Below are 19,974 nucleotides of genomic sequence, written 5' to 3' on the forward strand. Positions count from 1 at the left end.
CCCTATCCCTTAGACCTGCTATCTCCCCGCTCCGAGGATGATAATAAATAGCTGTTTTGAACTATATGTTATCATTCCCTTGTTGATCGTTTGTATGCCCGAACAGCACTATATTATCTAGGTTTGTTTGGTTTTGAGCTTTATAAAAGTGGTGTCAGATTGTATGTAGTCATCCAGCACTTGTTTTTTTTACATTATGTTTCTATTGTGGATATAACTATAGTTCATTCATTTGTAGTGCCGTATAATAGTCTATTGTGTGAATATACAACAGTTTATTTATTCATTCTCTTATTGATGGACATTTGGATTGTTGCTAGTCTTTTGATTAGAAATAGTGCTGCTGCTATAAACAATCTATATGCAGAATCTGTTTATTTTTTTCTTGATTGTTTTAATTATATAGAAGTTAAAAAATATATTTCCATTGGTTTTACTTAGACTTTTTATGTTTAGATAAAATGTACAAGAATTGGCACAATTTTTAGTCTTTTATGGAATTTTCTTTTTTTAAGAAAATGAATAGACTTTAAAAGTGAGACCCTTTTACAACTTGAAATTTAGGGGGTTATACAGCCTTCCGGAGACATTTTCACACAGTCATTTATAAGAGGACATAAATGTCACAGTCACGTCATCTTCACAGCTGCAATTCTGAATGAGTCTCCATAGTCAACTTTATAGGCATTAAAAAAATCTTTAGTTTTTCTCAAAATGGTCTCATTTTAGCATCATCATTTGCAGAGGAAAACAATCCCTTTCTGAGTTAAAAGTTTGGGCTCTGAAGACTCATTTGTGAATGCCATTTAAAATTTATTTTTAATTAAGCGTATTTAATGTTGGTAAGAGGTGCCAGACATTCAGAGCTCTGGAGACTCCAGGCATCCATATATCTGCAGAACAAGTCTGGCTCAGACAGTAAAGGTACATTCTCCTTCCTGCTGTGTTCCTGTCTGTCTAGGGAGAGGAATTGCCCCAGTGAGAGAAGTCACAGTCTTTGGGCCCTACTCATTACCAGGCATACATCTAACCAGCAGAGGGTCCACTGGTGTAGCTGTCGCTTGAAATTCAGCTTAGCTCTTGCCAATTCATTTTACTCAGTCTAGTAAATTGCCATCAAGTGTTAATGACTTTGGGCTTCTGTCAACCTGGTTTAATTCAAGCATAGGAACCCAGTGCCAAAAGCATTTTCCATTCCCTTCATTGGCCGTCTCAAGAGATTCCTGCCTTTCCCCGTGAGTAAGTTGGATTTAATTGATCTTTTCCCTCTTTTTTTTTTTTTTTTTTTTAATCAGCAGTATTTTGAAGCTATAACTGGAAATAGGCAACTTGTACTTTTGTTGTTAATGTGTCAAAGAAGTGAGGGTGTTAATATGAGAAAGTGGCTGAACCAAATTAGAGGTCTTACACAGGACAAGAGAGAATCTCTGTGGGGTGGTTTGTGCTGGGTCTTGGGCTGTTAAAATAATGTTATAATCTGACTCTGATAAATGTGCTACTAATGCTAAGCACATTCATAATTGATTAACTTGGCTGCTTCATTGCTCAAGACCATAATGGCTAGTTTTAAACAAATGAATAAATTTCTTGACCTGATAGTAAATATCTCACTCCTGCACAGAGGGGACTGTGGGTCATTTGGATCGGGCATTAACTTTAACTTTGCCTCTGGGTTTATGACTGCATTTAAGGGATGACTTGCATCTTGAAGGTTAAAAGAAATTTGGGTCATTTAAGATGTTCCTAAGCTGTCTTTCTCATCGAACTCATAGGAGTAGCAAGAGTGGGGAGCTGATTCTCAAGGTTTGTGAATTCTGCTTTGATTTTAACATTTCTAACCTGATATGATGTAGGAGATGAAGCATAGCAGTGGTTGTTAGGCAGAAGACTGATCTGCTGGGTCTTATCTTCAGTTTGGTAACTTACATATTATACGATTTATAAATCCTTGTATTTGGTGTCCTAACAAATTTATCTGAGTTTCACTGACCCATCTAGAAGTTACCCTGGTTTTTTTCTAGGCTGAACAGTTAAGTAAATTCAGCTGGTTAAAACATGCTGCTGCTGAAGCCATAGTGGCAAGTTGAATCCCTCTATAAATCTGTTGTCATCATTCTGTTCCAAAGCTCTAAGTGCATGTCTGTCTGGAGCCAGCCATCTTGTATGTCATTGTCACAAATGACTAAGTAAGGGTGTAAATGGTGTGGGAGACCCACCCAGTTATCACTACCAGAAAGATCTTCCAAGCCGAGTTCTGTTCATTAAACTAACATTGTGAGGAGGTGCCAATTATTTACCAGGCCCTATAGAAGCTGTATTTTATTTTCATGTTCCAGACCTCACTAAAATAAGTGAAGTGCTTTTAGGCTTATTAGATTCTTTTCTCTAGAGAGTTTAACTTAAATGGTAGTTTCTATTGGAGTTCTTTATATTTAACCTTTTAGTTAAGACAGAATAAGATAAATACTTGAGGTTTAACATTTGTTTCTGTCAGTTTTTTCCCTCTGGTGGCCTTGCCCAGCTTTTCAGGGCAGGGGAGGCGGAGCTTATTAGAAGTTAGAGGAGAGGATTTGTGGGGCTCTCTCCCCATTGTCCTGAGATGGTGTAGAGTAAGTATGATTGTAATAGATTGGACATTACTTGATCCAGAGGATAAAGCCTTGATGAGTGCAGGTGGTTTTAAGAGAATATGACTAACATTAGTATCTGAATGTACTATAGCAATGAGGTAAAAGTTCTCTCTCCTACTGCCAGGAAGAAAATTCCTGGTAACAAAAGCTTTGGACTGTGTTTCCTTGTCTTTTACAGGTGAGTGTGGTACAAGATTCTGTCAACATTTCTGGCCAGAATACCATGAATATGGTGAAGGTTCCTGAGTGCCGGTTGGCAGATGAGTTAGGAGGACTGTGGGAGAATTCCCGGTTCACAGACTGTTGTTTGTGTGTTGCTGGCCAGGAATTCCAGGCTCACAAAGCTATCTTAGCAGGTTGGTATTTATTCTTGGGGAAATTTAGTTTTGGTGAAACAAGGAAAAACAGTGGCTGCGTAATCGCCTTTTGGGTAACTTGAACTTTTTGAATTAGTGCAAAAACTGCCGTCAAATATATTTTTATGTTGTGGCGGCATTAGTTGTCATAACCAAAAAGGCTACTCTCCATAAAAATGGTATTTCTGTTTTTCTTCTCTGTAGTGGACTTAGGCCACCGTTTTCAAGGAGTGGATGATGATGTAGTATTGAATGCCTTTGCACCTAGAGAGTAGATGTCAAAGCACAGGTTAAGAGCAGGTGTCAGCCCCTAAACAGGGGCTTAGGATATAATGGAGAGGATTCTGGACTCAGGACTAAACCACCATCTAACTACGTCCCCCGCCCTGGAGGTCTTGGTCCTCTCTTTGATACAAACATACTAGAAGAATGAGAATGTTGCTAGTGACATGGAGGATCAGGTCTTGCTCTAATTATAGGCCCTTGGTCTTTAAGACCAGAAAGACTGACAGAAGAGGAACTGATAAGTCAGGACTGAATTTACCTCACATGAAAGTATAGCAGTCAGACACAAACTTCTGTTCAGACCATAGAGTCTATAAGAGGAAATTGCATGAACCTTCAGGCAATAAATTTCTTACCAAGACCCTCACCTCTGTCATTCTAAAATACACACCTGGCAAAACCTCAGTCTGCTCAATCTGACCATCTTCCTGTTCCCTCTCTCAACTAGGTGTTACTGTGTATTGCTAAAGGAAGTCATCTCCTAGGTTAGTGTCTCCACGCTCAGCTAGGCCCTCAGCACTGCCAAGAACTCTCTACAGATACATAGTCCGCTCCCTTTCTTTTTCTCAGCAATAGATACTTCAAACCTTTACCGCTCTCCTTTAATCTCCAACTCCTAAAAGATGACCCTGCTACTTCTTCCAAGAGAAAACTGAGGTCCTTCTCCTTTGGCTCTTGCTTCTCACCTTACCTAACATTTTCCCTGCATTCCCGTGGAGGAGGTGTTCTTCCTCGTGTCCAAAGCAGACTGTATTTTCTACTTCTGCTTCATACCCCATGCTGCCTTCTCAGAAGCTGTGCTCTGCCAGTTATACCTTGTTGTCTGGGATCTTCCCCATCTCTCTCTCTCCTATTGCCTATTTACCCTCAGCCTGGAAACAGGCTCAGCCTTCTCCCTCTAGTTATTCTTTCTCTCTTTTTCTTTTTTTTCCAGAGCTGAGTTAGCACATTCACTGTCTCTACTTCTTTCCTCCCACTTATCCTCAGTTCACCTCGATGCCACGAAAGCACTTTTCCAAAGTTATATGACCTGCTAGTTCCTAAATTTGAGAGAACTCTTTAGTTCATATTTGACTCCTTTCTCCTGGTTTTCTCTTGGTTCTCTGGCTACTTCTTTTTTTTTTTTTAAGATTTTATTTATTTATTTATTTTCCCCCCAAAGCCCCAGTAGATAGTTGTATGTCCTAGTTGCACATCCTTCTAGTTGCTGTATGTGGGACGTGGCCTCAGCATGGCTGGAGAAGCGGTGCGTCGGTGCTCGCCCGGGATCGAACCCGGGCCACCAGCAGTGGCGAGCGCGAGCACTTAACCGCTAAGCCAGGGGGCCGGCCCCTCTCTGGCTACTTCTAATATGTGGCCTCCTCCTTTGCCTGTCCTTTCAAACATGGGTGTTCCCTGAGGGTCTGCCTCAGTTCTCTTTTCACTCTCCTTATTCTCCTGGGGCGATTTTATTTATTCTCATAGCATCAGCTTCTGTCTGTCCACTGAAGACTCTCTAAGCATGTCACTGCTTTGGACCCTTCTCTCTTTATTAAAAGCACCAGCACTTTGGTCTTCAACTTCTGTAATATATTTATTTAGTACCTGATAGTCTATAGCCCTTCTGAGATAAGAACAGTGAGAATTAATATCCTTTTGGAATAGATTAAAATATTGAGACTCAGAGGGTTAAGTGATTTGCCCAAGATTATATGGTTAGAAAATGGCAGATCTAAAATTAGTCCTTTGTGACATAAACTATAGATCAAAGTTCCAGTTACCTGTTGGCTCAAAGTCCTACTATATATTCCGTCTGTTCCTCCTCTCTTAGGTAGAGATTGATAGTCTTAACTTTCACCAAAACCCCTGATTTATTCAGCAACGTGATAAAATTTGAGTCCTTAGCCATTTTATTACTTTCATGGTTGAAACTAAATTTACTTATTTTTCAAAGTCTTTATTAGACTAGAAAGGGCATGGCTTAGAACAACACTGTTTCTCAACCTTTTCTCATCATCCCTACCCGTAAGGAAAAAATTAAATTATCGCTAATGAGAGACATTAAATACTAAGGAATGAGATTTTGTCAGGTAGGATTGAGCTTGGAAGGGCCACCAGTGATTGTGATACCTAAGATTTTTTCACCTCTTTGGGGCGTTATCCCCTGTTGAGAATGCCAGGCTTGGAGGAACAGACGACCTGCCGTAAACAAGCGTGCGCTTCGTCTAGTTAGTAGATGCCATTGAGCCCTGTTCTTGACCTCCTTGCTGTGTAGTCCCTGGAGGTGGAGAAAGTAGGTGTCACTGTTCCAGGCAAAATCCAGCTGTTAGGACACCCTGCTTACACCATGAAGGACCTTCTGTTTGAACCCCAGATCTACTCAGAGGATGTCATTGTCATCCAACGTAGGAAATTTGAGTAATTTCCTTGAAATATAAATGGGTGGGATGGAGCTAGTAAATTATTTTGAAAGTAGTGATTTTTTTTCCCCTATGTGTTATAATTATTCACTTTTTGGTATATTATCAGAAGAGACGAACTTTATAATTCTGGTATAATTTGAGGCTAAGACCCTTTCCTGTAGCAATGGGACAGGAAGGAGAATGCTCTCTTCTTCATAACAGAAGAACCAGAAGATTTCAGTGTGATAACCATATCTGCCTCTGTTTCCTTCTCACTTTTTTGTAGCTCGTTCTCCAGTTTTTAGTGCCATGTTTGAACATGAAATGGAAGAGAGCAAAAAGGTATGTAACAGGAAGGAGATATGTCTTTTTAGCGATGACTAGATTCAGATGACTTCCCAATTTGGCAGCAGATTTATTTTCCTAATGATTTTTTTCTCATCATGTTATTAAAATGGAGTACAATTCCTTGAACAGATACTTTCTGAGAGCAGAGAGAGGTGGACCGGAAGCATTCTAGGTACAGCCATCTCACTCTGTCCCAGGCAGATCATCCACAGAGTTTTGAGTGAGGGTATTAGATACGTGTTTCTACTCAGGACAAAAAAGGTGACAAATCAAAGACATAGTTGTCTTGCTGTTGTATTTTAGAAAACAAAGGTGGTACATCTGATGGGAGAAAAGGCTGTTATAATCAAATAGGGCAAAGAGAAATTTTCCATTCATGTTAGGTTTTAAATGCTACAGCTTCTCTCCTCACCAGAGCTTAAAATCATGAAAATTGTTTAGGGATTTTGTTCTGTTGGAATGTTTCTCATTTTCAATTTTTCTGTGTAGAATCGGGTTGAAATCAATGATGTGGAGCCTGAAGTTTTTAAGGAAATGATGTGCTTCATTTACACGGGGAAGGCTCCGAACCTCGACAAAATGGCTGATGATTTGCTGGCAGCTGCTGATAAGGTGAGAAAAGAATAGAAAAACAGTCACAAGTCGAGGAGTTTTTGTGACCTCTGGAGTTTCATGATCGGGCTTCTCTGTTGCTTTGTGGGTAAGACGAGTATGTGTCTTAGTCTGGCCAGGACAGTCCTGGTTTACGCTTGTGTTCCAGCACAATCACTGACAGCACCCTTTTTATTTTCAAAAGTGTCCTGCTTTGAATGGTAAATTATATGGTCACCCTAACTATGGAAAAGAAGGATAAGTTTGATGTTTATCTCTCTTCTCTTCCCCATCTCAAATTTAACCACAGTGATATTAAAGATTCAGATAATACTAACATTTGGATTTATAATTTGGCTTTATAATTTAAAAAATGTTCTTGAGTTCATTAACTTTCATGTAAACTTTGTCAATAAGAAAGTAATCTTTTATCCAGTGTCGTGGTTATCATCTTCAACTTTTACCCTAAGTAGTTATTGAAATATACCATATTCAAAATTATAAGGTGATTAATAGCTCTTCAGGAAAAAAGAGATAACTACAACAGTAAATGTATACTTTGATTGTAAGACACATTTTGATTTGAGAGATGTTAAAGTATGGAAATTAAAACGTGGATCTTAGAATCAAGGAAATATGGTGATTACCTAAAACAACAGGCCACTGATTCCCCAAAAAAGGTGGGGGGAAAGGTTAACGCAACACTGCGTTTAACCGAGTCAAATCGGGCTTTTGTGTGTCACTGTTTCACTGCAGGATTTCTCAGATCTTTTACTATGCTCGTGTGCCCTGTGAGTTTCCTAAAAGGGAATGTAATGGTCAGCATTTCTCCAATTTAGTTAACCCCAGAATCCTTTTCCTCCAGGATTGCCTCTGGGGATTAGTGTTCCCCAAAACAAACTTTGGGAAACTGACTTTCATTACATAGATACATCAGAGAGGGCTCAGTGACCTGTCCTCCAAGTCCCTGTGGTCTGAGGAAATGTGACTGGGTTGGGGGGGCGGGGTTGGAGGTGAAAGGATTGCTGTTTATCCTGTGGAAGCTTTTCTTGTGTTGCTGGTGGTTGAGGCAAGGGCATTAAAAGAGCTTAAACACAGCCAGCGATAGAGCCTGGGGAGAGAGATGGTTCTCTTCCTGCTGTGCTGCCCCAGCACCCCTCTGAGGGCAAGCTGGCTCTGGGCTGAGGGCACTAGAGCCTTCCGAGGTCTGCTGGTGGGAGTAGTCCCCTTCCACCTCCCTTTGCACCCCTGAGGACAGGGAAGTGCCTGTGTTTATAGTGGAGGTTTTATCTTTATTGATCTGCTTTTTGGAATGTTTGCAGAGGATGAGGCATGTAAACCCAATCAATGCTGCTGATGAAAAGGATTGAATAACAGCTGTATTCTTATCACCTTTCAAGACTAATAAATTTATTAGTACAGTTAAGCAAAGCGAACATTCCATACCCTTCCATTCTAGCTCAGTTCTGACCAGAGGAATCTTGCTTTCAGTGGAGACAGTAAGAAAATATTCACTGTGAGCTCTGGGGAGGTAGAAGCCACAGCCCAACGCCTGCTTTTTGTAAACATGAGTTTATGATGATTCTGAACTCTGATTTTCAGTGAAGTGGTCCCTTGTGCTTATACACACCAGGTGTTTATCCCCCTTATCTTCTAACTCCCATAAGGGTGAGTAGTATTGCAAGGCCCACTTTTTAGACAGAAATACTGAGGCTCAGAGTTGTATATCCTGAAAGCCAGGGTTAGACATCTGTGTTCCCTGGGTTTTCATTCTTTCTCCTCAGCCGGAGAGCTACTGGGATCCTCCTGTAAGTGCACAGAACATGGGGATCAGCCTGAATTGACATTCCAAGGATGGTATTTTCAGTACAATGTGTTAACTTGCATTTTTAAAAGATAAATCAGTTGAATCACAGCAGTGCTTTAAATTTATGAATGAGAAGTAACTGAAGGGTGTTTTCAAATTCCATTCAGAATTTCCCATTAGGCAGTCTTTGCTCCAAGCTTATATGGAAACATTTTTACCTTTACACCTCTTTGTGAGCTTCAGGAAAGCAAAATAAGAAATCTTTCATGGAAGGATCTAAACATCTAGAATTTACCCAAGAGGTTGAAACAGCTTCTTCTGAGCTTTTCCAGTCTCCTGGGGACATGTGTAATTAGACCAAAAACAAAACAAAACACATCGGCCAGGCCTGGGAGACACAATTTCACTCTCTCGGGTAAGTACTGCCATTAGGCAGGTTTTTCAGAAGCATAATTAAGAAAAAAAAACTTTGTCCCCCAAGGGACAAGAATGTCTACTTTTGTCTAATTATGCTGTAGGGATCAGAGCTATTCACAGTAAAAGTCCTTTTAAAAGAATGTGTTGAGAAAGGGTAAGAGGAATGTTCTGTGCAGCACTGTATAAAGACTGAACATTTACTCAACCTTTTCCAGCCTTTTAAAACAAAAACAGCAACCTAATTTCTTGCTTATCTAGTGTCATTCCTGTTTTCCATGGAAACTGTTTTCCAGTTACTCAAATGTAAAAAATTAAAGCTGCACCAAAACCAATAAAACTCTCTTTTTGCTGCAGGAGATCACAATGCCAGCAGATACGCCTTCTCACCCAGAATTCATAAAAATAAAATTGTCCTGGTTCGATTGCCATGATTCAGCCTGGAGAAGTATTATGTCATTGAGTTCAGAGGCCCTCAAGATGGGACCTATTCAGAGACTATAGATACCCTCAAAGCAAACCATTCTCCTGTAAACTGATTAAAGACATTTTAAGTTGTGCCTTCCTTTATCCCTTCCTCCTCATCCCTGAAGTTCCTTGCTAAGTGGTACAGTTGCATCAAAACAAATCAACTAGATCAATTGTGCCCAATATTAACCTTCATTTCCAGAACATTTATACCCTTTAGTCGGAAGATAGGAAGTTTTTAGACTGAAACTGGATCCAGGGTCTCTGTTGCTTTGTTCTTCTATCCTGAGCTTCTTAACCTCAACCCAAATAAAATAGGACTCTGTTTATCCTTTTCTATTTAAAAGGAGGCCTTTGGTTGACCCTCGTTCAGGAACAACTAGTGGCAGAGATGCAGGTGAAGGTCACCCCAGGGCTCCTTTCCACAGTCTGATGGCCAGGTGGGATAGCCTGCCGGGCTAGTGACAATGCTTAAGTAGAAAGGACTGTGCTTGACCCTAGTCTGGCTCTAAAGAAAAGGATTGCAGAAATTTAAAATGTACTGTCCCTGTTGACTTGAAGCAGAGTGATGGCTCATTGTAAGGATAGGTGGTGATGGTTTAAGAAACACTTTAGTTATGGTTGGGGCAGGGTAAACTTGGGAATGTGGATCTACTTCATAACTGCCATTTTTCTAATAGGTAGAGTTTAGAACTTGAGTGGCAGCTATGCAGGTTATTTTAGCTGTCTTCCTTTAGCCGTGGGAGTATGGTTATGTTTTATAATTGCAGTTGTAGCCTTTTCGTGGTCTGTGCAGTTCTGTTCAGGTGTCCAGTTACGTGGTGCACAGCTGAAGACAACCACGTCGGCAGCAGTCCGCCCAGAGCTGTTGCTGCTCTGACAACAGCAGTGCTTGTGTTTTCCAGTACGCCCTGGAGCGCTTAAAGGTCATGTGTGAAGACGCCCTCTGCAGTAACCTCTCCGTGGAGAACGCCGCAGAAATCCTCATCCTGGCTGACCTCCACAGCGCAGATCAGTTGAAAACTCAGGCGGTGGATTTCATCAACTAGTGAGTTGGCATCTTCAGAGTTGTTCTTTCAGGATGGCTGGGACAGCTAGAGAAATGAGCGAATAAAATAGGCGAGTGGCTTCATTAACCTTGTAGTAGTAAGTAGAGAGTTTTCTTCTTTCCCTTCAGCTCAGCAGTGTGGAAGATGATTTTGCTTTCATGGGTCTAACCCGATTGGTGAGTGAGGTGTTGTACTTCCTTGTAGTAATGGGAATTGATGAAAATAATGACTAGCTGGCCTGAAAAAGCTGTGTGCCACAAATGATAGTATCTTTACTTTATACTCACTGAGTTAAAAGACGTGGAGATATCTGGGAAAACAGAAATATGTTTTTTAGGAGTTAGTAAAATGTATCTAATGGCCGATTGTGCAATGGGGAAAAGAGAAGGGGTGATCAGTAGATGAGATTGTTAAATACTATTTTGAGAAAGAAGTGTTCACTCCAGTAGAGCTGTCCCTTCATCCTAATGACCTGGCCATCTGACTTTTGAAGTAATTCCCAGGGCACGTTCTATTCCCTTGCCTGATGGGGAGCAAAAATTAGAAAAAACCCAAGGAAGAGAAGCAGGCCCTATGAAGCCCTCACCGCAGCAGTTCTGCAGGGGGCGGTCTAAGAGGTTGCCAGGTAGATGAGTGAACATTATTCAACACGGAAAATGCCCAAAGACAGGAAACAACGTCCTCTAAGGCTGTTTGTAAGATTATTTCGAAGGAGTTACCAATTGAGGCAAAAGAGGGAAGGAGGAGAGCGCTAAATGTTCATTCTAGTGAGTGCTCGCTCTGTGCTGGACACTTGCTTCGCGCTTTTTAGATGTAACCATTTCACGAAATGTGGTTATTATCCTCTCCTTTTCAATAATCAGATAGGCCCCAGGCTCTGATCTGCTCTGTGGTTATGGGACTAGTAAATGGCAAAGCCAGATGGAAGCTCAGAGCTGTCTGACCAAGAAAACCCTTGCTCTTTCTCTGTAGTAGCATCACCAGTGAACACAGAGAGCAGTGACAGTGTAGAGAAGAGCCTGAGGAACACTTCACCTTTTGTATTTGAGAATATAGTGGCTCAAAGTCCTAGTTTTCAGAGTTAAAACAGCCACAACCTAGTCACCTGTCTGCATGCTATCTAGCAAGCAAATCCTCATGCGTATTAGGGGTTCTGTCTGTTTCTTACGTTGACACCCTTTACAGCACACTCTGGGAAATGAGGCTGTCTAGGTGGCTGTCCATCCTTCGCGCACTCCTTTGGTAACCCATCTCTCCACATTTCTCCTAGTCATGCTTCGGATGTCTTGGAAACCTCTGGATGGAAGTCAATGGTGGTGTCACATCCCCACTTGGTGGCCGAGGCATACCGCTCTCTGGCTTCAGCACAGTGCCCTTTTCTGGGACCCCCACGCAAACGCCTGAAGCAATCCTAAGATCCTGCCTGTTGTAAGACTCCGTTTATTTTCCAGCAGCAGCAGCCACTGTTGCTGCCACTGACCACCAGGTAGACAGAGCAATCTGTGGAGTTTTTACTCTGTTGTGAGGGGAAGAGACTGCATCGTGGCCCCAGACTTTTAAAACAGCACTAAATAAACTGGGGGGAAATGGGGGGAGGGGAGGGCCCTGGACTCGGGGCTGTTCAACCTAATGAAAACCCTGTTGCTGCGTCACTGTGTTCCCCTTGGCCTGGCCAATTTGATACTGTGGGGACTCAGTTTCGGCGCTGGCCCCGAGGACGTCTCAGCGGTGGCACTTCGGAGAAACCTGTCTGCATCTGACTGAGCAGAACAAATCGTCAGGTGCCTGGAGCAAAAAGGAAAAAAAAAGGACATTTGGTTTTAAGAGAAGGGAAAGGAAAAGGAAAGAAGAAAGGATTTTTGCAGAATTTCTCAAAAACCAGTTTGTGGATTCCAAGTAGTATTTATGTTGAGAGAAATTTTAGTCCATCCAGCTGTGCTAAAACTTGGATATTTGTGAAAACTCCTCACCACTATACAAGTATCAGAAGAGCTCTCTTGTTGTTAGCACTTATTGTTTGCAAGAACAGAATACGTCGTTTTATCTGTTTATGAAAAATGACAAGTGAAGGCAAAAGGGGAAGGAGGTTATTTGATCTGGAAGATGCGTGTTCTGATGTCGTGACTTTTGCAAAAAATCTTTATTGGTGTTGAAAACTGGAAAAACTAATTCATCCACAATTCATACTGTCTTGACAAGAACTATGGTTCCCTGTTTTTAGATATTGTGGAAAATGTTTTTTGGCATTTTTCTCTGATTTTATTTCTCCTCCCTCCCCCACCCCTTTTCTAAAAAAAACCACAACACAAAACAAAAAGAGAACAAAAAGAAGAGAAGAGAAAGGAAATTTTATTATTAATGCTGTGTGAAAAAAAATCCCAGCCCAGATTGCTCAGCTGTTCATACCTGACTTGCCGCCTGCATAGGAGCCAGTCCCATTCCTTCCAATTCACCCCTCTTCCTACAGGGGAGAACTTCCAAATGTTAATTTTTTTCTTTTTGAAAATATAAATAATTACTATTTTGTATTGTGTGGTATCTCTGGTCTTTTGTTTCACTCACCTGGCTTGTCTTTGAGTCTGAGTTCCTTAAGGGATTTCGAAGGCCTGGTTTGATCCTTCAGCGTACAGAGATGATGTTTGAAATGTCTGAGAAGTAGGGAGTTACTGCGTCTCCCTTGTCTCGAGTTTGCTTTGTGAGCTACCAGCATCTGCCAGTCTCTTGTCCTTGAGTATCTCACAGTCCACATCCTAATGAGGGATCGGGCTCCTACCTCTGCCAAGGCAAGTAATTTCTGCACCCTACACGTTTTGAGACCTAACTCCCAGTCTCCCTTCTCCTAGCTAAGTATAAAAAGATCAAGGGGACATGAATATGGAGATTGATCAAATAAAGGGAAATTATTATCTCTGACTGGTGCTGTCACTGACTTGATGTGTTTTCAGAAAAGTTAATGTCTGAATTCCCAGTGAGTTTGCAAGAATGCTCCGGGGCTCCCCTGCCTTTCTCTTAGCAGTGTCAGACAGGACAGGACAACGGGGTATGCTGGAAAATGCGGTCTGGCCAAGGTGTGTATTATTTGACCTTAGATGGAGACTCAATGTATTTCACCTTCCATTTCCCTTCAGTGACTTTAGCCTTTGCAGATTTTCCAATTTTCATTTATCTTGCTATCCCCAGAATGGAGTAGATATGGTCTATTATCAGTATAATCAAAAACAGGATTCGCTTATTAGAAACCACTCCATTGCACTTCTCGATTTCCTCCTAAATGGCACCTATGTGAGGAAGCGCCCAGTTCTCCATCTTCTGGCTGCTGTCCTGTGCCTTCTCAGTCCTCATTTTCCAGATCAGCACACAGATCCAGGGGTCAGGGCGTACACAGAGTCTCCTCTGCCCATACTGTCTCAGGTAACTGCATTTGCTCAGCAGTTCTCAGTTTTCAGTGAACCTTCCATATACAGTATCTCATTTGACCCTCCCAACAACTTGATGCGTTTGGTAGGATAAGTGATAGATAGCATCTTCCCATTTTATAGATTAGAGAAGTTAAAACCCAGAGAAGTCAAGTGACATGCCTAAGATCATACCACTGTTGAGTGACAGTTCTTCTAATGTAGTACCCTGAAAAGATGTAAGGAACTGGAGGAAGTTCCTTTTTTGAAATGTTTGGGTATGAAGTCTGAGGTAAAGCTTCCTTCCTGTGGGAATAGCAAGAGCAAAGCTCTGGAAAGGTACCTCTGCTGGCCTGTTCTTCAGAGGTTCCAGGAGGACAAACCAGGCTTCAGATTTGCTTTCTTCCTCATTCACAGAAAGCTGTGGGTTGGGGGCTGGTGGGTTCAGGGAGTATATCCTCAGGAGGGTAGCAGTCCTGGCACCAAGCTTCTGGCAGGATGAAGGTCTGTTCTGAGATTTTCCAGTATTTATGGCATTTCCAGTGTGGGCTTGACTGTGGGTACAAAGCTGTTAGGATTCCAGGTACAGGTAAAGCTGCTTGATGCTTCTCCTGTCATTATTATATTATTTCTGGACATGTTTGCTTTTGTTTAAATGATACAGTTGAAGCCATCTGGTTATGGCAACATCAGAGCCCCAGCATACTGTTCATAAACCTCCCACTGCCACCACCCCCTCCCTTAGCTCCCCCACATCTGAAATTTAATTCAAGTTAACTCCACAATCTGGGGCATGTGCTGTCACTACAGAGATGTCCGTGCCAGTGGAACAGTTGGAGATTTCAATTCCACAAGGATATGGCTTATTTATCAAATCAATATTTCAGGCAAGTAGTTTCATAGAACCTTTGGAGTTGCAGTTTCCGGTCCAAATAGAGTATCTGGCATCATTCCCTAACTCCCCTCCTTCCCTATTGTCAGCCCCCCTGTATCTGGCCATCCATGGAAAATTTTTCCCATTCCCTATGTAGAGATTAAACCTCTACATATTAGACATGTTGTTATTAGACATTAGGTGTTATTTGAACACCTCTACAGGTTTTAACAATTTAGGTAAGAGATGTCTCTCTTTTCCTTATTACTGTTAAGTCTGTTGGCCTCTTAGCTCTTGAAAGTGATTCCTTTTCTGTTTTTTAGTTCCAGCCAGGGATCTCAAGATCCTGTCTTAGGCTAAAAGATCTCTGGCTTGACTGCCAGTCTACACATTCATTTATAAATCTGGTTTAAACCTATTGTTGGTTCTCCATATTGTGTGAGCCTGTGCAGATGAAAAGAAACAGCTTGTATATTTATGAGGAGAACAACAAACAGAGGGGGAGTTGAACTGCACTTTGAAACTGACTGTTGCTTTGTTCTGGATCTTCAACTCCTATAAAAGCACAGCAACTAAATCCCCCCAACATGACGGTATTGGATTCTTTGGTTTGTCTTTGTCAAAGACATTCTTGGCTGGAGCCCAACCTTATTTTCCACAACTAATTATCTTTTTAATCAGCCTGGGCCCCATGTGTTTCCTTTATCTCATGACTTTTCATTGAACTCTGCCCTATGTCATTCAGATTCATTTCTAATGGCGTGCTGACTGATCTCACATTCAGGTGAGTATCGTTGGCCTGCTCTTTATGTATGTGTATGTACGAGGTGGATGCATTTTCCCCCTTTTAATTTCAGAGATGGCGGCACCACATTGGGGCCTTTGACCCAATAGGTGGACACCTCATGGAGAATGCACAAGAAAGCCAATGTGACGATCAGTATTTGGGATAATGAGCTGGGAGAACAAGAAGCTTTGACCTCCAGATGAGAGCAGAAACTTGAATGTGTTAACTGATGGGATGTTTATGCCACTAAGCCATTAGCAAGATGATCACTCCCCGCTCTGTAAATCCTGTAATGCTGGAGTGGAAAGTGGCATCTGGAATACTCTTTGGTTCTGACTCTTGTAGCTCTAGGAAAAAAGAATTTTCGGCTTGAGGGAATTCAGTACAAGCAACAGAAATGATTAAGGAGTTGAAGGGGATCAACTCTAGGGGAAAAACATTATAAAGATAAAATATGCGTAACTCAAGTATGGGAATGTAGCACTAGGACCTGCAGTTTACAGATCTCACAGGAGTTCTGAACGCTAGCAGGCTTGTCTGGTGCAGCTCCCATTCATGCCAATTATATAGCTGGGGAAGGTGATAATGAAACTTCCTCAAGGTCATGCAGCCTGGCTCTGAGCCAAGAAGCAACAGAAGGCAAAAGAATAGCTTTGGGGCTTAGGCCCAGAGACCAAAGAGAAAGTGAAAATCCAAGAGTTTGCCTGGCAGTAAAGTGGATACACCATCTCGTAAGGCTCAGTTGAAATGGAGAGAGCTTTAGCCCTCTCAAGACCTTTAAAGGTGAGCTCTTGACAAATGGAAGGGAAAATGGGTCCCTCACATAGTTCACCTTTTCACATCTGAGAAGACACGTCCAGGGAAGTGAAATAACATGCTCGGTGACAGATTAAAACTCAGGCCAGTGATTGAGCAAGCAATAGCTGATCATCTAGACGGTGCCAAACATTGTGCTAGCTAGGGTTGGGGTGGAGGGTAGGATTTCTGCTGTACTAATTCAGTCCAGTGGAGGAGGCAGGGGAACGGCCCACAGAAACAGAGAGGCCATGGCTTTGAGGACTGAAAAGAAGCTATTGAATTTAGCAGTAAGGAGGTCAGTGGTTACCTTAGAGCAATTTCTGTCAAATTGTGGAGGAAGAAGCCAAGACCGCTGAGAAGGTAAGCAGACATAGACTGAGTGTATGCTGCTGTTTCCAGAAGTTTGGCAGGGAGAGGAAGGGAATCTCTCCCACCCACTCTTAAGAACTTATGTCTCAATCTAGTCAACAGATTTATTTTTGTCTAGAAGTAATGGGGTACAGGTTGTTCCATAAAATTACAGACACTTTAGTAACTAATACTTGTAATAAAAGTCATGTTTGTAGAATAATTATAGCTTTAAGTTGAGAAAGAAAACAATCTCCTTCAACGCTTCCACAATTTTGAGAATGATTTCCTAAAGACAGACACGTGTTTCTGTACTTCTTCAGCCTATCCACCTTCCAAGTAAAAGTTTGCTTCACAATTACTATAGACTCTTAAAATGATTTCATGGGCCAGTGGTTTGGTTCAGTGCTGTGCTACTAAAGGTATAACATGCAGTTCCAAAAAATGTAAACCCTGATTGGTAGCATTTGCCAGTTTCCATGGTGTAAATACTCCCACCATGGCCCGTTTCAAACTTCCAAGGTGACATTACTAAATGCAGAGTTGGAAAGGGATGCGCAGCTCACCTTATCTAGTTGGACAGATACAATAGATGCAATACAGATACAATAGATGCAAATAACCTCAAGAGCATAGATAACAGTAAAATGTGAAACCATCAGGAAGAGATGAATCATTACTTTTGCTCTTAATGGTATGTTAATACAATTTAATTTTTAATTGTCCGTTTAACAACCAGCTCTCAAAATTCCTGAAAATTTGACAGTCTGCTCTAGAGAGCCAGTGTGAACCAATTCCATCATACCACTGTTGTGGTTTTGAATTTGTCTGCCAACATCTGTGCTGCTCATTATTTCCTGTTATCCCACAGCACTTTAAAATGTGCTTACCTAGTTTAATGGTAAAATGAAGCACCACCCTTTTAGAAATCTGTGGATACATTGATTCATAATCAGTAGTCATATTACACATTTTAATCTCTTCAGGTAAATAAACATTTTTATTTCTATCTCTTACCAGTATTGGAAGTGTGTATTCAAACACTAATGAAAAATAGGCATATCCCCTGACATGTTATCCAATATAATCTTCAGTCCTTCCAGGGGTTGTGATCTCCATAGTGTATAACTTCCTGCCCCCATTACCTCTGCACAAAAGTTAAAAAGAAAAGGGCATTTGAGAGTGATCAGCTTGCTAGTGGGTGATCCCCAGGGTCTTCTACGCTCACAAAAGTTTAAGAACCTCTGCCTTGGTTTGGCCTTTTCAAAATGAATTTTTAGAGCCCTTTCTGTTTTCTTTCCTAATCATTCATTTATACGTTCAATATACGATGTGCCAGGGACTGTGCTATTTTCTAGAGATAAACAGTGAGTGAGACTGACTGCTTCCTGCCCTCATTGGAGTTGAGAGTCTAATGGGGAGAGAGTGTCCTTAATCCCACAAATGCATGATGTCAACCATGGTGAGCGCTCTGGAAGAAAGGTATAGGGCACTGTGAGAGCCTATGAGTCGGGTATTAATCTCGTCTGGAGGATCTAGAAAGGTTTCCTTAAGAAAGCAGCTTTTGAAGTGAGAGCTAAAGGATGAAGAGCTGTCAGCTAGGTAAAGCAGGAGAGAGACACATTCCACACAGAAGGAATCGCATATATCAAGCCCTGAGTCGGGAGGGAGCTTGGTGTGTTCTAGGAGCCCAGAAAAGGCTGGGTAGCTGGCGTGTGGAGATGCGTGCGAGCAAGGTAGGAGCCAGATCTGGCAGGACCTTCATAGGTCATGTTAGGATTTAGGTACTTATACTAAGAACTGTGGGAAAATCATTGAGTTTTAAGCAGGAGAGGATGACAAGATTTTCATTTTAATAGATCTTTGGCTAGAGTATAGGAAAGCTAATGTTGGGAGTAGGGATGGAGGAAGGCAAGAGATAATAGAACTTGAACTAGGGAGGTGGCAGAGCTGGAGAAGAGCATACATATTTGAGAGAGATTTAGGGGGCAAATTTGGCAGAACTTGAGGATGGATTGGATAGAGTAAGGACGAAGAGGTGACTAAGATGGATTCACCAAAACAGACACCAATAGGAAGATAAACAGGCTTGAGGGAAATTAGATCATTAATTTCATTTTACTTGTTGATTATGAGATGCCTTGAGAAATCCAAATGGAGGTATCATGTGGGCTGTTGAATTTATGAGCCTAGAACTCAGAGGAGAGATCCGGACAGGAGAGAAGCTTCTGGGAGATACTGGTTTATAGGTGTAATTGAAGGCCTGGGGTGTGTTGGATCACCGAGGAGGAGTATAGAGTAAGGAGAGGAGGGGGCCCAGGACTAAACCTTAAGGAATTCATGTTTAAAGGCTGGTAAAGGAAGATAAGCCACAAAGGAGGAAGAGAAGGGGCCAGAGATAGATAGGGACAAAATATAGTCAAGAAAACCAATACAAAACTGTTAAAAGTGTCCAATTCTGTCGAATAAGAGAAAGAATTTAAAAATGTCCGTTGGAGCTAGCAAAATGGAAGTCATTGGTGACCTTAGGCCCTCTGGTCGGGGCGAGGTGAGGAGTGGGTGGGAGGTGAGGAATGAGACAGGGAGTACAGCACGTCTTTGAAGTATGGCTGTGAAGGGAAGGAAAAGTTTGGGCAGTTAGTGGAGGAGGGAAATGAGCAGAGGAAGGTGTTTTCTTTTTTCCTATAGGATTGAGAGAGACGTGACCTTCTTTAAAGCTGATGGGAAGGATCCAGTGGAGAGGAAGCAGTTAAAGCTCTGAGCCCAGTAGAGGAGGCGATAGCGAGGGTCTGGGAGTGTTCCGGGGAGGGGGGACACCCCCTCTCTGGGTATGAGGAGAGTCCTGCAGAAACAAGGGGGTTTGTCTGAAAGTGGAAGTTGAGCAAATTTGCATCTGTTGACTTGTATCTTTTTCAATGTTAAGTAGAAAATAAGGTCAATGGCTGAGAATTTCCGGGAAAGGGATGGGGGTTGGAGGCGTGATCTGAGCTAGTTGTTGGGCGGGAGTTGGTAAGAGCGCAGGCAGCACTGACGGTCGGGCCAAGGGTGGTGTTTGGAGAGCACGGCATCCGGCATCCGGAGTCCGGGAGCCTGGCTCTGATCTCCCGCCACCACTCGTGGTCCTGGCCAAAGGTGGCTTGCCTGTGTACGCCTTAGTCTTCTCATCTGTAAAACGAGTATATCTCATAGAGTTCTGTCGGAAATTAACGAGAAAATACACGTCAGGTCCTTAACATGGTGCCTGCCATTGAACAAGGGCTCCAGAAAGGGAAACCTCTGCTAATGTTAGTTATTACTAGTAAATCTTTTTGGTTCTAACCAAAGCGGTATGTAGCCTGGGAGTCCACTTCCTTTTAGGATTTCTTGGAATGGAATATAAATCTGCGATGAGACGCTGAGATGGGCGCCTTTGGGCATGTGGGGATCTTCTGAAGCAGGATAAG

General features: G+C 42.0%; 1 protein-coding gene across 6 annotated transcripts in view; it reads left to right on the plus strand.

The window, feature by feature from the left end:
- SPOP (speckle type BTB/POZ protein) overlaps positions 1–12,857 on the plus strand; it is a 64,063-nt gene extending 51,206 nt beyond the window's left edge. For all 6 annotated transcript variants that reach the window (XM_058560730.1, XM_058560727.1, XM_058560732.1 and 3 more), the window contains 5 exons: positions 2,809–2,986; positions 5,939–5,994; positions 6,490–6,612; positions 10,186–10,328; positions 11,600–12,857. In XM_058560730.1, the coding sequence (XP_058416713.1) occupies positions 2,809–2,986; positions 5,939–5,994; positions 6,490–6,612; positions 10,186–10,328; positions 11,600–11,744 (645 nt within the window). In that variant the 3' untranslated portion in view covers positions 11,745–12,857. The remainder of the gene's footprint in view (positions 1–2,808; positions 2,987–5,938; positions 5,995–6,489; positions 6,613–10,185; positions 10,329–11,599) is intronic.
- The last annotated feature ends 7,117 nt before the right edge of the window (positions 12,858–19,974 follow it).

Source organism: Diceros bicornis, chromosome 18, assembly GCF_020826845.1.
Source record: "Diceros bicornis minor isolate mBicDic1 chromosome 18, mDicBic1.mat.cur, whole genome shotgun sequence".
NCBI classification, from domain to species: domain Eukaryota; kingdom Metazoa; phylum Chordata; class Mammalia; order Perissodactyla; family Rhinocerotidae; genus Diceros; species Diceros bicornis.